This window comes from Ursus maritimus, unplaced genomic scaffold (assembly GCF_017311325.1).
Source record: "Ursus maritimus isolate PB19 unplaced genomic scaffold, ASM1731132v1 scaffold_21, whole genome shotgun sequence".
NCBI classification, from domain to species: Eukaryota; Metazoa; Chordata; class Mammalia; order Carnivora; family Ursidae; genus Ursus; species Ursus maritimus.
Genome location: NW_024424564.1, coordinates 20,789,027 through 20,803,477, shown reverse-complemented (window position 1 = coordinate 20,803,477; position 14,451 = coordinate 20,789,027). Strand labels below are relative to the sequence as shown.

The window sequence follows — 14,451 nt, the reverse complement described above, 5'->3', positions numbered from 1 at the left end:
AGAGAAGTAGGAAGAGATGAGCTAAAGTTGGTGAATGCCAGTAACTAATATCCTCTACTAGTATCTCATTTGAGAATAATAACTTGAGTTCCAGAATGGCTGGAGAAGGTCTGATTTGGCTCAACTCTGAAGAAAGGATCTGGGTCATTGGAAAGGACAATGGAAGACATTTCAGGAAGCAGAGAGATGGGTAAAAGATGTTCTCTAAGAAAATTTAGACTTGATTTAGATTATATGCAAGAGTAATAGGAGATTCAGGTGGGGAAACTGCACGGGTTCATGTCTAAAGGAACCAGTGACTATATTGTAACTTAAATCTCCAAGTGACTCAAAATATTGTACACCAAAAATTATTTAAAAGTTGAAATGTATGGAAATATTGCCTCTGATTTCTGCTAGTAAAGTAGCTCACAGAGTTGAATAAAAAGAGAGAGGTGAGCAGTAACTGCTTTAGATGAAGTATTAACAATAATGGACTCTTTTACAGTTGATGTTGGTTCAGGCCTTTTGTTCTTTCAAGATCAGTTAGCACTTTCTACTTGCAAGAAACTGCATTGGAGATACAGTGATAATGGTGATGAAGAATACATGTTTCAAATGGGAAATACAGGCATACTGTGAGGACTGCTACAGTAGAGGGAATACCAGGGACTACAATAGTATAAGACAATGAGAATTTTACTCCAGCTTAAAAAATGTTAATCATGTATGAAGACTATTTCCAGCAGAAAGAACAGTATTTTCAAAGTCTCAGGATTAGAGGAAAGTGTGAGTTGTACAAGAAATTGAAAGGAAGTCAGTATGGGTGGATGGAGAGAGAAAAGACCAATAGTAACTAGAGGTGAAGCTGGAATTAAGTAGGAGGGTTCTAGATTGTTGAGGGCCTTGTAAGGCCATTGAAGAGTTTTAAGCAGTGCATCAATAGGAGCAGATTTGTATTTTGGTTCATGTTTTTATAAATGACTTGGAGTTGAAAGATAAAGCAACGAGGAAACAATACTCTTAGGATGAATTATAATTTTAGAATCTCCACTTTGATGACCACAGAGACAATACCCAAGCAGTGACAGACAAAATGTACCTAGAATGTTCTGAGGTAGACAGTTTAGGCTGTATAATAATTAATTTCATTCATTAATTATCTTACCAGATATTTATCAAGTGTTTATTATATGCTAGAAATACCTCCTTAAGCATACAGTGGTCACTAAAATCTGACCTTTGTCTTCATGAAACATAGACCCTGTTATAGAGGCTGAGAGAGGTCCTATTTATGAGTACGATCTGGTTCGTTAGTTTTTATGTATGACTAATCCATAATAAAACCAATTTGCTTGATTAAATTTCAAGTTCACCGCTATAAAAAAGGATAGCTGTCCTCTACTTGGGGGATGATTTCTTAGTTCATTTGCTTTAAAGTTCTGTTTGACAAAACAAGGATGTGCATCAGTTCTTCTGGTCAGTGTCTTCTACTGTTGGAAAAACCGAGACCTTACCTAACCTTTTCTAATCTTGCCTATCATTTGGAAATGCTTGGTTTTTCCCTTTTCTTTTTCCACAAAGAGAACTGATAGAGCATAGTAGATCATCAGGAGCTGCAGTTCAAGAGAAAATATAGCATTAAGCGTATTTCCTACTGATAATTTTATAGGACAGCATGCTGTCACTGTTACCATCATTATTATAGCAATAAACTGAATTTGTTGTAAATCTATATATAAATAACGTGTCTAGAGAAACCTTTATTACACTTTGATTACAGTGTACTTTATTATCATGTTTGTTGAAAACTAGTATAATATTTTTCTATTGGAATTTTCCAGCTATTTCATCTCTAAGCAGATTCAGAATCAGATGTGCTTATCAAAAGATTTTTCTTTATATTTTTGAAACAATGTCTTAAAAGCTGAAAAACTGGTGGTACATCCTATTTTATTAAAAAATAAGATTATTAACCTTGAGTCAATCTGATTTTAAGTATTCAGTTAATTTCCTAAATTGACAATTAGAACTCTGCAAGATAGAGAATTCTGGGACCCCAAAAGTACATATATTTTACTGTTAGATTAGTGGGGAATATTTACAACAGATACAGCAGTAAATAGCATGTGTTGATATGTACACTAAATACTTCAACAAAAAAGAATTGCCAGAATTTAAGACAATGGATCTTGGTTGTCAGTCTGAACGTGTTTCATTTTAATTCCACAATTGAAAATCATAATTAATGAACAAACAGATTTTTTCTATTCTAAACAGATAATCCACTTTATTTTCAAGAATGAACCTGAGACTGGAATTTCTCACATAAGCCTCAGAAGAGACCTCAAAGAGTCATGACAATTCATCAGTTTTCTTCCTTGAATTTTTCTTTTTTCTTGAGGGTTTATGCTTTATTCTTTACTGACAGTTGAGCAGGTGATAGTGATTTGCTGGGAAGTTTAACTTTTGCAGTTGGTCATATTTCATGTTTTCCTTTTTCCAGAACTCATCTAGACACCTCAGCTGAGCTGCGGTATTCTGTAGGATCCCTAGTGGACAGCCAGTCTGATTACAGAACAACTAAAGTAATAAGAAGACCCAGGAGAGGCCGCATGGGTGTGCGAAGAGATGAGCCAAAGGTTAATTTTTTTTTTTTATTTAAAGTCTTTGATGATTCTAAGTAAATATCTTACTCCATCTTGGATAGAATTTTAATACTGAGAGAATTCAAACTGCTAGCATTTTTAGTTTCAAGCATGACATGTGACATATTTTTAAAACTATAACTAATGCAAAACCACTATGTGCCAGAAGCTGAACTAAGCATTCCCCATGCGTGTATACACATAACCTTATGAATTTGATTCTGTTTTTATGCTAACTTCAGACATAAAAGGATTGAAGCTCAGAAATTTTAACCATTCAATATTATACAGCCAGCAGTGATAGAGTCAAAACCTGAACCTCTGTTTGTGTGGTTTCAAATTCCATGCCTTTTTTATCCCTTATGCTGTATTGCCAAACAAGTGGACTTTTGGTTTGCTTGGGCACTTATGCAAGGGTATTCATATTGTTAATTAAAATTAATTAAATATTTTAATTATAATTACTATTTTAATAAAACTTTGAGGAAAATGTACATAGACTATTGAAAGCGTTTATAGAGAAGTCTTCATGATAAACGGCGGTGCCAGTCTTCATTCATTCGATCAGTTTGTACGCTATGTATATTGTAAGTTTAGAGTTGCATTTTACAGGGAAGTAATTTTGTCCCTAAGTATAGTTTGTTCTCCCCAACCACTCTTATGTGTTGAATACTATATAACCTAATTGTCCTTACTTGTATACAGGTCCTTGATACCCTATGGTTTTAATTGGTACCTGTGTCAAGTATAAATTAATCCTTCATAGTAGGCATTCAATATCTGTTAAATGAATGAATAAGAAGTGAACAAATGAAGAATAAATCAAGTCCATCTTAGTTCTTTTCTCATTTGTACATGACAAATAAATTAGTGCTACTTGGTACCAAAACAGTTTGTAACACAAATGCTAATTCAGGTCCTCAAATCTTAAATATTCTGGGAAATATCATGTGGTCCCTCCCCCAGAAAATCATTTTACATCATCACAAAAATTAAAACCAATTTTTTAAAATGCAGAAAACTCTAAGTCCTCTCTCTCTTACTTCCCTTCCTCTCCTACCCTCAGATAACAGCTTGAAAAACACCAGAAGTTATATTATCTTTAGAGGCACCTGGCTTGCTCAGTCAACGGAGCATGCAACTCTTTATCTTGGGGTCATGAGTTGGAACCCCACATGGGGCATAGAGATTGCTTACAAAAAAAGATTTTCATTCACATGAGGGATTTATTTTATCAAATAAAAAACTGTAGTCATGTAAATTATTGTGCTTAAAAATCAATGAAACATTTAAGTGATCAGAGCAATAGAGATGAAATTAAATCACTTTTCAATATTATTTTAATTATACTTTGTTAGAATCTATGTAAATGAATGTTGGGAAGAGAATTATTATATAACTTGTGTGATAATATTTGTAGTCTCAGCCTATAATAAGAAAGTGTAAGACTAATTAGTATAAGAGATGGAAATGCTTTAGTACAAATGAATAGAGATTGTTATAATTGGAAAGAAGGGAAAATGTTTCAAACATAGATGCTTTAAAGTCATTGTTAACTTGAATGGTGGTGGAACTAGAAATCATGCATAAGTTTATCATCATTATTCCTATTAAAATCTTGATACTTATGCTGACAATTAGTATCTGCCATTACTTAAGATGTCAAGGAGATATTTTATTGAAACAAAGTGTTTTAAATGGTAATAATCAGTTCTGCTTTTGCTAAAGTATAAAAGCATGTGTGCTTTTTGTTGAGATTTTTCAGAATAGTTCTTTGATAATGAGCAATATGATACATATGATAATTACTCATTTACCATGCAGGTGAAATCTCTTGGGGATCATGAGTGGAATAGAACTCAGCAAATTGGAGTGCTAAGCAGCCACCCTTTTGAAAGTGACACAGAAATGTCTGATATTGATGATGATGACAGAGAAACTATTTTTAGTTCAATGGATCTGCTCTCTCCAAGTGGTCATTCTGATGCCCAGACTCTAGCCATGATGCTTCAGGAACAGTTGGATGCCATCAACAAAGAAATCAGGTGAGTTCAGTTATCTCTGATGGTTTTAAAGGATTGATTAGAAGACCTTGATACTAAAAATGACATAATTAAACCAGAAGCACAGGCATCATCTGGGAACTTACGAATTTTAAAGCACTTTTTACATTAAAATTTACTATTTAAATGATATTTGTGGTAATATGGCACATTCTTAAGGTACATTTAACACTGCCAAAAAGGTACTAAATAGCATGCAATTAATATGCAGCCAGCTCCTTAAAAGTATTTAGACATCAGAATGAAATTAACTAGGACTGAATTATTTCATACTAGATATGAAAAAATGCACTATCACCACACCAGATAATAGATGGTTTCCAAAGAGTAGATTACATTATAGAGTTGAAGTTGTACAAGTTAACAATTCAAACATTGAGAAATGTTGATAATTTTAATTTTTAACTTAATATGTACTTTCTCAAATCCTAATGATGTTATTAGTCTTTATCATTAACTTGACTAACCCCAGTGAAGAACCTGTGTCAGGTGGATTTATAGTCTTTTAAACATCAGGAAACTATTCTTAACTTGTTTTTTCTCAATGGATGAACAGTTTTTTACTATTTTGAACAATGGGTTTTTGTTTGTTTGTTTTTCTGGCTCTTGCTAAATCTGTTGGCCTCCTAAAATGATTCACATCTGTCCAGTTCTCTACTATCATCAGCCTATTGCACATTATAATAGTTTCTCATGTAGATGACAATAATACTCTCTTTCTGGTTTCCCCATGGTGTATGGGTTCCCATCTATTTCAAAGTAACACTGCAAGACTTTTTTAAACAAGACTTTTTTTAAACCCAGTGTGCTTGGTAAAGTAATGCTTTTTCAAACCCTTCAGTTGCTCTTGAGATAAAGAACAAAATACTCCATGTTGTCTACAATGCCCCACCTTCCTCAACATTCTCACCTACCTGATCCCATGTTCCATTATAAATGACTTCCAGTTCTTTGAATGTTCCCTGCTCTCTCCTTTGTGGTTGCTGTTCCTTTCTTCTGGAACATTTTCCTCAGTCCACAACATTGTGCCATAATATTTCACCTTCTTTACTCTTACTGTGAACATCTCCACCATCCCTTCTTCTGTCCTTCAGTTCATTTTACTGTCCTCCTTATCTTCATTGATTGTAAATTATATAAGAACAAGAAATATATCCTTTCTGCTTAATTTTTTTATATCCAGACCTTAGCACTTTTCTTGATAGAAAGTGTTGCATAAATATTTGATTAGTATAAGTAGAAAAAATAATGTAGAACATAAATTCAAACTGAATAACATTTTTGATACTATGGAGCTTTAACAACTGAATAGATTTGAAATCAAATATGTATCTGTGATATTTGTTTTCATTGAAAATATTTACACACACCCTCAGTAACAATCCGTGTCCCTCTAGGAACTCAACTTTGTTACCTTATGGTAGGAAAGCCCAGTTATAATCCTGGCCTAGACTAATTAAGTTGATACCCTTTTATATGTTTCCTTGCTGACCCTAAAAGGGTATTTAATATAGTTGCCAATTTGTAAGAAATTAAGAAGTACATATAATTCAAGTATATAGCAAATTCAAAAGATATAGGCATCTTGGACAGCAGGGGAAGATGGTAGAGTAGGATAACCCTAAGCTCATCTCACTAGATAACACTCACATAAGTGAATATAATCCAGAACGTGATCTGAAGACTGGAAGAACAAACTCCACAACTAAAGGAAGAGAATATATCTGTAAAAATTAGTCAAGGGATTCACAAAATAAAAGGATGTAAAATATGACACCATATACCTAGAATGTGGTGTGGAGAGGATTAAAGAATGGTGTTCAAACTTAAGCAGCCATCAACTTAATATAGATTGCTAATGGTAACCACAAATCAAAAACCGGTAAATGGATAGCCAAAGAATAAAGAGAAATGAATCCAAGTATGTCACTGATGAAAGCCAACAAACCATGAAAGAGAGGAGAGAAGAAAGGATCAGAGAAAAACTACAAAAACAACTACAAAACAAGTAACAAGAAGGCAATAAATACATATCTGTCAATAATCATTTTGGATATATGAACTGAATGTTCCAATGAAAAGACATAGAGTGACAAATTGGATAAAAAAAAAAACAAGAGCCATCTGTATGCTGCCTACAAGAGATACATTTCAGACATAAAAATGCCAGCAGGTTGAAAGTGAAGGGATGGAAGAATATTTATCATGCAACTGGATGTCAAAAGAAACTGCGGTAGCAATACTTATATCAAAAAACTTGACTTTAAAACCAAGACTATAACAAGAGACAAAAAAGGACACTATATAATAAATGGAACAATCCAACAAGAAGATAAAATATTTATAAATATGCACCCAACATGGGAGCACCCAAATACATAAAACAGTTAATAACAAACATTAAGGAACTAATTGATAGTAATACAATAATAGTAGGGGACTTTAACTTATGTCAATGGATGGATCATCCAAACAGAAAATCAAGAAGGAAACAGTGGCTTTAAATGACACACTGGACCAGATGGATTTAACATATATATTCAGAACGTTCCATCCTAAAACAGCAGAATACACATTCTCTTCAAATGCACATGGAACATTCTCCAGAATAGTTCACATATTAGGCCACAAAACAGGTCAACAGATTCAAAAAGATTGAAGTCATCCCATGCATCTTTTCTGACCACAACACTATGAAACTGAAGTCAACCACCGGAAAAATCTGGAAAGAGCACAAATACATGGCAGTTAAATAGCATGCTACTAAATTAAAAATGAGTCAATGGAGAAATGAAAGAAGATATAAAAAATTACATGGAAACAAGTCAAAATGAAAATGCGATGGTCCAAAATCTTTGGGATGCAGCAAAAGTGGTTCTAAGAGGAAAGATCATAGCAATGCAGGCTAGAAGCAAGAAGAATTGCAAATAAACAACCTAACTTATCACCTAAAGGAGCTAGAAAAACAAAGAAAACACAAAACCACAGAAAGAAGGAAATAAAGAGTAGAGCAGAAATAAATGATACAGAAACTAAAAACAAACGAACAAACAAACAAAAACTAACAGAAGAGATAAATGAAACCAGGAGTTGGTTCTTTTCAAAGATCAACAAAATTGATAAAACTCTAGCCAGACTCGTAAAATAAAGACCCAAATAAACAAAATCACAAATGAAAGAGAAGAAATAACAAGCAACACCACAGAAATACAAACAGTTGTAAGAGAATATTAGGAAAAATTATATGCCAACAAATTGGGCAAACTTGAAGAAATGGATAAATTCCTAGAAATGTATAACCTAAAACTGAAGCAGGAAGAAATAGAAAATTTGAACAGACCAATTATCAGCAATGAAATTGAATCAGTAATCAAAAAACTCCCAAGAAACAAAAGTCCAGAACCAGATTACTTCACAGGCAAATTCTACCAAACATTTGAAGAAGAGGTAATACCAATTCTTCTCAAACTATTCCAAAAAAAATACAAGATAAAGGAAAACTTCCAGATCCATTTTATGAGGCCACTATCACCCCGATACCAAATAAAGACATCACACAAAAAAAGAGAACTATAGGCCAATATCTCTGTTGAATATAGATGCAGAAATTCTCAACAAAACACTAGCAAACTAAATCCAACAATACATTAAAAAAATCATTCACTGTGATCAAGTGGGATTTAATCCCAGAAGGCAAGGTGGTTAAATAGTCACAAATCAATGTGTATCACATCAATAAGAAAAAGGATAAAAACCATATGATCATTTCAATAGATGAAGAAAAAGCATTTGACAAAGTACAATATCCATTCATGATTAAAATCCCTCAACAAAGTAGATTTAGAGGAAAAATATGTCAACATATTAAAGGCTTTATGTGAAAAACCCACAGCAAGCATCGTACTCAGTGATGAAAAACAGAGCTTTTCCCTTAAGGTCCAGAAAAAGACAAGGATGTCCATTCTCAACACTGTTATTCAATATAGTACTGGAAGTCCCAGCTGTAGCAATTAGACAGGAAAAAGAAAGAAAAAAAAATGTCCAAATTGGTAAGGAAGAACTAAAACTTTCACTATTTGCAGATGACATGATACTACATATAGAAAACCCTAAAGACTCCACCGAAAAATGGTATATGGACAATTAATCTTCAACAGAGGAGGAAAGAATATACAATGGGAAAAAGACAGTCTCTTCAACAAATGGTGTTGAGAAAAGTGGACAGCTACATGCAAAAGAATGAAACTAGACCACTTTCTTACACTATACACAGAATACATTCAAAATGGATTAAAGATCTAAATTGTGAGACCTGAAACCCTAAAAATCCTAGAAGAGAGCATAGGCAGTAATTTCTGACATCAGCATTTTTCTAGATATGTCTCCTGAGGCAAGGGAAGCAAAAGCAAAAATGAACTATTGGGACTGCATCAAAATAAAAAAGGCTTCTGCACAGTGAAGCAAACAATAACAAAGCTAGAAGGTAACCTACATAATGGAGAAGGTATTTGCAAATGACATATCTGATAAAGGGTTAGTATCCAAAATACATAAAAAATTTATACAGCTCAACACTCCCAAAATAAATAATCCAATTAAAAAATGGGCAGAAGACATGAACATTTTTCCAAAGAAGACATACAGATGGGCAACAGACTCATGAAAAGATACTCAATATCACCAATCATCAGAGAAATGCAAATCAAAAGCACAATGAGATATCACTTCATACCTGTCAGAATAGCTAAAATCAAAAACACAAGAAATAGCAAGCGTTGGTGAGGATATGGAGAAAGGAGGATCCTTTTACACTGTTGGTGGTAATGCAAACTGGTGCAGCCACTCCGGAAAACAGTGTGGAGATTCCTCAAAAAGTTAAAAAGAGAACTACCCGGACGCCTCAGCGGCTCAGTGGGTTAAGCGTCTGCCTCCCGCTCAGGTCATGATCCCAGGGTCCTGGGATGGAGCCCTACATCGGGCTCCCTGCCAGCAGAGAGACTGCTTCTCCCTCTGCGTGCCACTCCCCCTGCTTGTGCTCTCTCTCTCTCCCTGAAAAATAAATAAAATCTTAAAAAAAAAAAAAAAAACTATCCTAAGATCCAGTAATCACACTACTAGGTATTTACTCAAAAAATACCAAACACTACTTCAAAGGGATACATGCAACCCTATGTTTATTGCATCATTATTTCAGTAACCAGACTATGGAAGCAGCCCGAGTGTCCATTTATAGATAAATGGGTAAAGAAGTGGTATATACATACGATGGAGAATTATTCAGCCCTAAAATAGAATGAAATCTTGGAGCACCTGAGTGGCTCAGTCGGCTAAGTATCTGACTCTTGATTTCAGCTCAGGTCACGATCTCAGTGTTGTGAGATTGAGTCCTGCCTCAGGCTCTAGCCTGCTTAAGATTCTCTTGCTGGAGGAGAGGCGAGTGGGGGGATGGGGTAACTGGGTGATGGGCATTAAGGAGGGCACTTGAGCTAATGAGCACTGGGTGTTATATGCAACTGATGAATCACTAAATTCTACCTCTCAAACTAATAATACAGTACATGTTAATTAAATTGAATTTAAATTAAAAAAATTTTAAAAAACCAATGCACATGTTGCAGGTGTACAACATAAAAAAATTCCCCCTCTCCCCCTGTCCCCTCCCCCCACTTCTCTCTCTCAAAACAAACAAACAAAAACCCCACAAAACAACAACAACAACAAAAAAAAACCCCGGAAATCTTGCCATTTGCAACAACATAGATGGAGCTAGAGAGTATAATGCTAAGTGAAATAAGTCAGAGAAAGACAAATACCAAATGGTTTCACTCATGTGTGGAATTTAAGAAACAAAACAAATGAGCAAAGGGGAAAAAGGGAGGCAAACCAAGAAACGGACTCTTAACTGTAGAGAACAAATTGAGGGGAGAGGGTGGGGGGATGGGTGAAATAGGTGATGGGGATTAAAGAGTGCATTTACCGTGATGACCATTGAGATGTATAGAATTGTTGAGTCACTATATTGTACCCCTGAAATTAATATAACACTAATATAACTAATATAACGCTGTATGTTAACTATACTGGAATTAAAATTTAAAAACTTATTATAAAAAAGAAATAAGCATCTTCATAAAAACAGTGACAACATCTTCGTAAAAACTGCTAACACTAACTAGAATTCATTTCCGGTTAAGACTTTTCTTTTTTCACAAACTATTCTAGCCATTAAATAAAATTCCTCTTTTCTGGTTTCCTTACAGTTTACTAATTCTCCCTTAAAGGAAGGGATTAAATTACTTCATTTGCCACTGCCCTGTTTGTTAATCTTTGCATCTATAGTTAGCTACTATTCTGAGTGCTTTACTTTCCTGGTCTTATTTATTATTTCATCCTTTTGTATGATTTATATGGGACTCTCTCCTCAACACATTAGGACATTTCAAAGGGAATCTGGTGTGTGTGTTTGTGTGTGTGTGTGTTTGTGTGTGTGTGTGTTTCTATATCTACATCAGGATTCTAAAGATCAATGGATTATCATTTATTTTTCTAAATAAACCGAACATATAGGTAGCATTGGATTTCCTCTTTAATTAAACTTCAATCTACCTCTTACGCAGCTTATTTCTCCTGGTTTGACTTTCCTTTACAATTAATACAATGTCTAGAGTTCATAGATACAATTTATTTGTAGAAAAAACACTTTTTCTGAAGGAGTCATTTCCCACCAATCATTTCAAAGCACAAAATTTCCTTTTTTTTTTAATAGGAGACATTTTTTTTCATTGGAATGTGTTTAAAGCATTAATAATGTTGTGCAATGTTACTTGATTAAGCCTTCTTTTGGGATTCCGATCTTTGGGTGAATTTAAATGTACCCATGAAAATAAACTTCAAAGTAAGAGAATTCATATTCTTTTTTAAAAGTATTTATTTATTTGAGAGAGAGAGAGAGCACGCAAGAAAAGAGCGGGGAGGGGGGAGAGGGTGAGGGAGAAGGACAAGGAGACTCCCCACTGAGCAGGAAGTCAGGCATGGGGCTGGATCCCAGGACGCTGGGATCATGATCTGAGATGAAGGCAGATGCTTAACTGATTGAGCCACCCAGGCACCACAGAATATTCTTTGTGGAACTGAAAAATTATAGCTAAGAGTAAATGTGCCTCAATATTTTTTGACCTAAGTTTTTGGAGCAGTTAAAGGTTCACGCAAAGTTCAAGGTTCAAGCAAAGTGTAGAGATTTCCCATATATCCCTTGGCCTCACACATGCACAGCCTCCCCCACTGTCAACACCCTTCACCACAGTAGTATATTAAAATCGATGCACCTATATGACACATAGTAATCACCTGAATTCCATTGTTTACATTACGGTTTACCTTTGATGGTGTACATTCTATAGGTTTGGAAAATGTACGGCAAGTATCCATCATTATGGCATACAGAGCACTTTCACTACTATTAAAAGTCCTCTGTGTTCTGCCTATTCATTTCTTCCCCCTCCTGACCTCTGACAACCACTGATCTTTTTCCTGCCCCTGTAGTTTTGCCTTTCCTAGAGTGTCATATGGTTGGAATCATATGATATGTAGCCTGTTTTGACTGGCTTCTTTTGCTTAGTCATTTGCATTTAGTGTTCTTCCATCTCTTTTCATGGCTTAATAGCTCATTTCTTTTTAGCCCTGAGTAAGATTCCATTCACCTGATATACCACAGATTATCCCTTCACCAACTAAAGGAGATCTTGGTTGCTTTCATGTTTTGTCAATTATGTATAAAGTTGCTATAAACATCTGTATGCCAGTTTTTGTGTGCACATAAGTTTTCAGCTCCTTTAGGTAAATACCAAGGAACACAATTACTGAATGATTTGGTGAGAGTATGTGTAGTTTTGTAAGAAACCACAAAAGTGGTTTCCAAAGTAAATATGCAAAAAGAAAACTTCGCAGTTATCATAACCTTGGATTTAAGGACTATGTATCATAGGAGATCATAATAAGCCATTTGTAGTTAAGAGGAAAATATCTGAGGGGGGTTATTGATCCTCATTTTTTAAATCAACTACTGGTACACAGTTTCATTTTACCAATATACAAAATGTATATAGACTCAACTTAAATAGGATATTTATGTAATCCAGTAAAGCTCTTTGTTCTTTGCATCTCTGTAATAGTTAATTTATACATATTGAAGCTTCTCCTTAAAGAAAAAATGAGCAATAGTGCTTTGTCTTCTCAAAAGCATTTATAGCAACAGTTAAAACTATTTCTTTTATTATGTGCATATCTATCTACCTATAGATAGATCATCTCCATATTATTACATTGCCTGGTGCTTATTTGAAGTTGACTTGGCTAAGTAGGTATTGTTTGGAAAAAAGTCTCAGGGTTTTATTGACCAGATGATAATTATGAATGACCATTCATTGAAGATTCTGTCAGTTGTTCTCTTTCATCAGGTGGGAGGTAAGATTCAATATCTTTGTTGGAATCTGAGTTTCTAAAAGTCTCATTTATTGGCACCCCAGTTCAAATGTAAGATTAGGATGAATGGCAGGGGGAAAAAAGGATTAGTGGCAGAAATTATCCAGGCAGGCAAGGTTTTAAAAGGTTTAGCAGGTGAAAAAAAAAAAAGTTTTAGCAGGTGGTAGTATAGAAAGAGGGTTAGACTGAAAGTGGGGAGGAGTTATATATCATTTGAGAAGAAGGATTTTCTAAATTTCAGCCAGAAAGCCTCTGGAATTTATTGAAAGTTATATCATTGCCTTTAGAGCAAAGAAAACATTAGATTTGATATAAAATGTTCACAGAGCTTTTTTTTATTTATTTATTTCTGTGAATTCCAGTTACCATCTTAGCAGCATATAATGGATCCAAATTAAACTGTATCTTTCAGGCTAATTCAGGAAGAGAAAGAATCTACAGAGTTACGTGCTGAAGAAATTGAGAATAGAGTGGCCAGTGTGAGCCTGGAAGGCCTGAATTTAGCAAGAGTCCACCCAGGTACCTCCATCACTGCCTCCGTTACAGCTTCTTCGCTGGCCAGTTCATCTCCCCCGAGTGGACATTCAACGCCAAAGCTCACCCCTCGGAGTCCTGCCAGGGAAATGGATCGGATGGGAGTCATGACACTGGTATGATATGCGCAGAGAACGTTTCCTTAATGGTTCGTGAGCTGATACTTATTGGATGTTAGTATTCTAAGGACCTTCCGTGGTTTTTATTGTTTTTCTTTTTTTGCAACATCCCTATGTGGTAGGTGCAACTATTAATCCCAATATGAGACAAGCAAATGTAGCCTAAAAAGGTGTAATTTTCTAAGGTCACATAATAAGTAAATAGAAGAGCAGCAGTCTAAATATCACAGCAGCTATCTGAATGACTTTTAAACCATTAAGTAAATTTTTACTGATGATATCTTGATTAAGTAAATTGGGACTGGTATTTTATTTTTAATTCAGTAAATCACAAAAAATATAATTGCTTCAATAGAACAACATAGAATATTAACATTTTATAATATAGATAATATAATTTTAATAAGACGAGCCATCAAAAATAATAGTGACGATTTCTCAGTTTTGTTTTAGAATTTCATGTCAACATATTTACCCTTCTTTATTCTTTAATTCTTTATTTCACTTATTTTTACATTTGGGATTAATAGTTGGAAACCTAAATTTAGGAGGTACCCTGAACGTAATTGAGAGAAAATCAAAGTACCCTTTGCTAAAAATAATATAGAGAAACCTCTGGAAGAAATG

General features: G+C 34.5%; 1 protein-coding gene across 4 annotated transcripts in view; it reads left to right on the top strand.

Moving 5' to 3' along the window:
- The window catches only part of PPFIA2 (PTPRF interacting protein alpha 2), a 459,727-nt gene that overhangs the window by 368,575 nt on the left and 76,701 nt on the right, over positions 1–14,451 (top strand). For all 4 annotated transcript variants that reach the window (XM_008710341.2, XM_040637298.1, XM_008710340.2 and 1 more), the window contains 3 exons: positions 2,486–2,621; positions 4,452–4,672; positions 13,584–13,821. In XM_008710341.2, the coding sequence (XP_008708563.1) occupies positions 2,486–2,621; positions 4,452–4,672; positions 13,584–13,821 (595 nt within the window). The remainder of the gene's footprint in view (positions 1–2,485; positions 2,622–4,451; positions 4,673–13,583; positions 13,822–14,451) is intronic.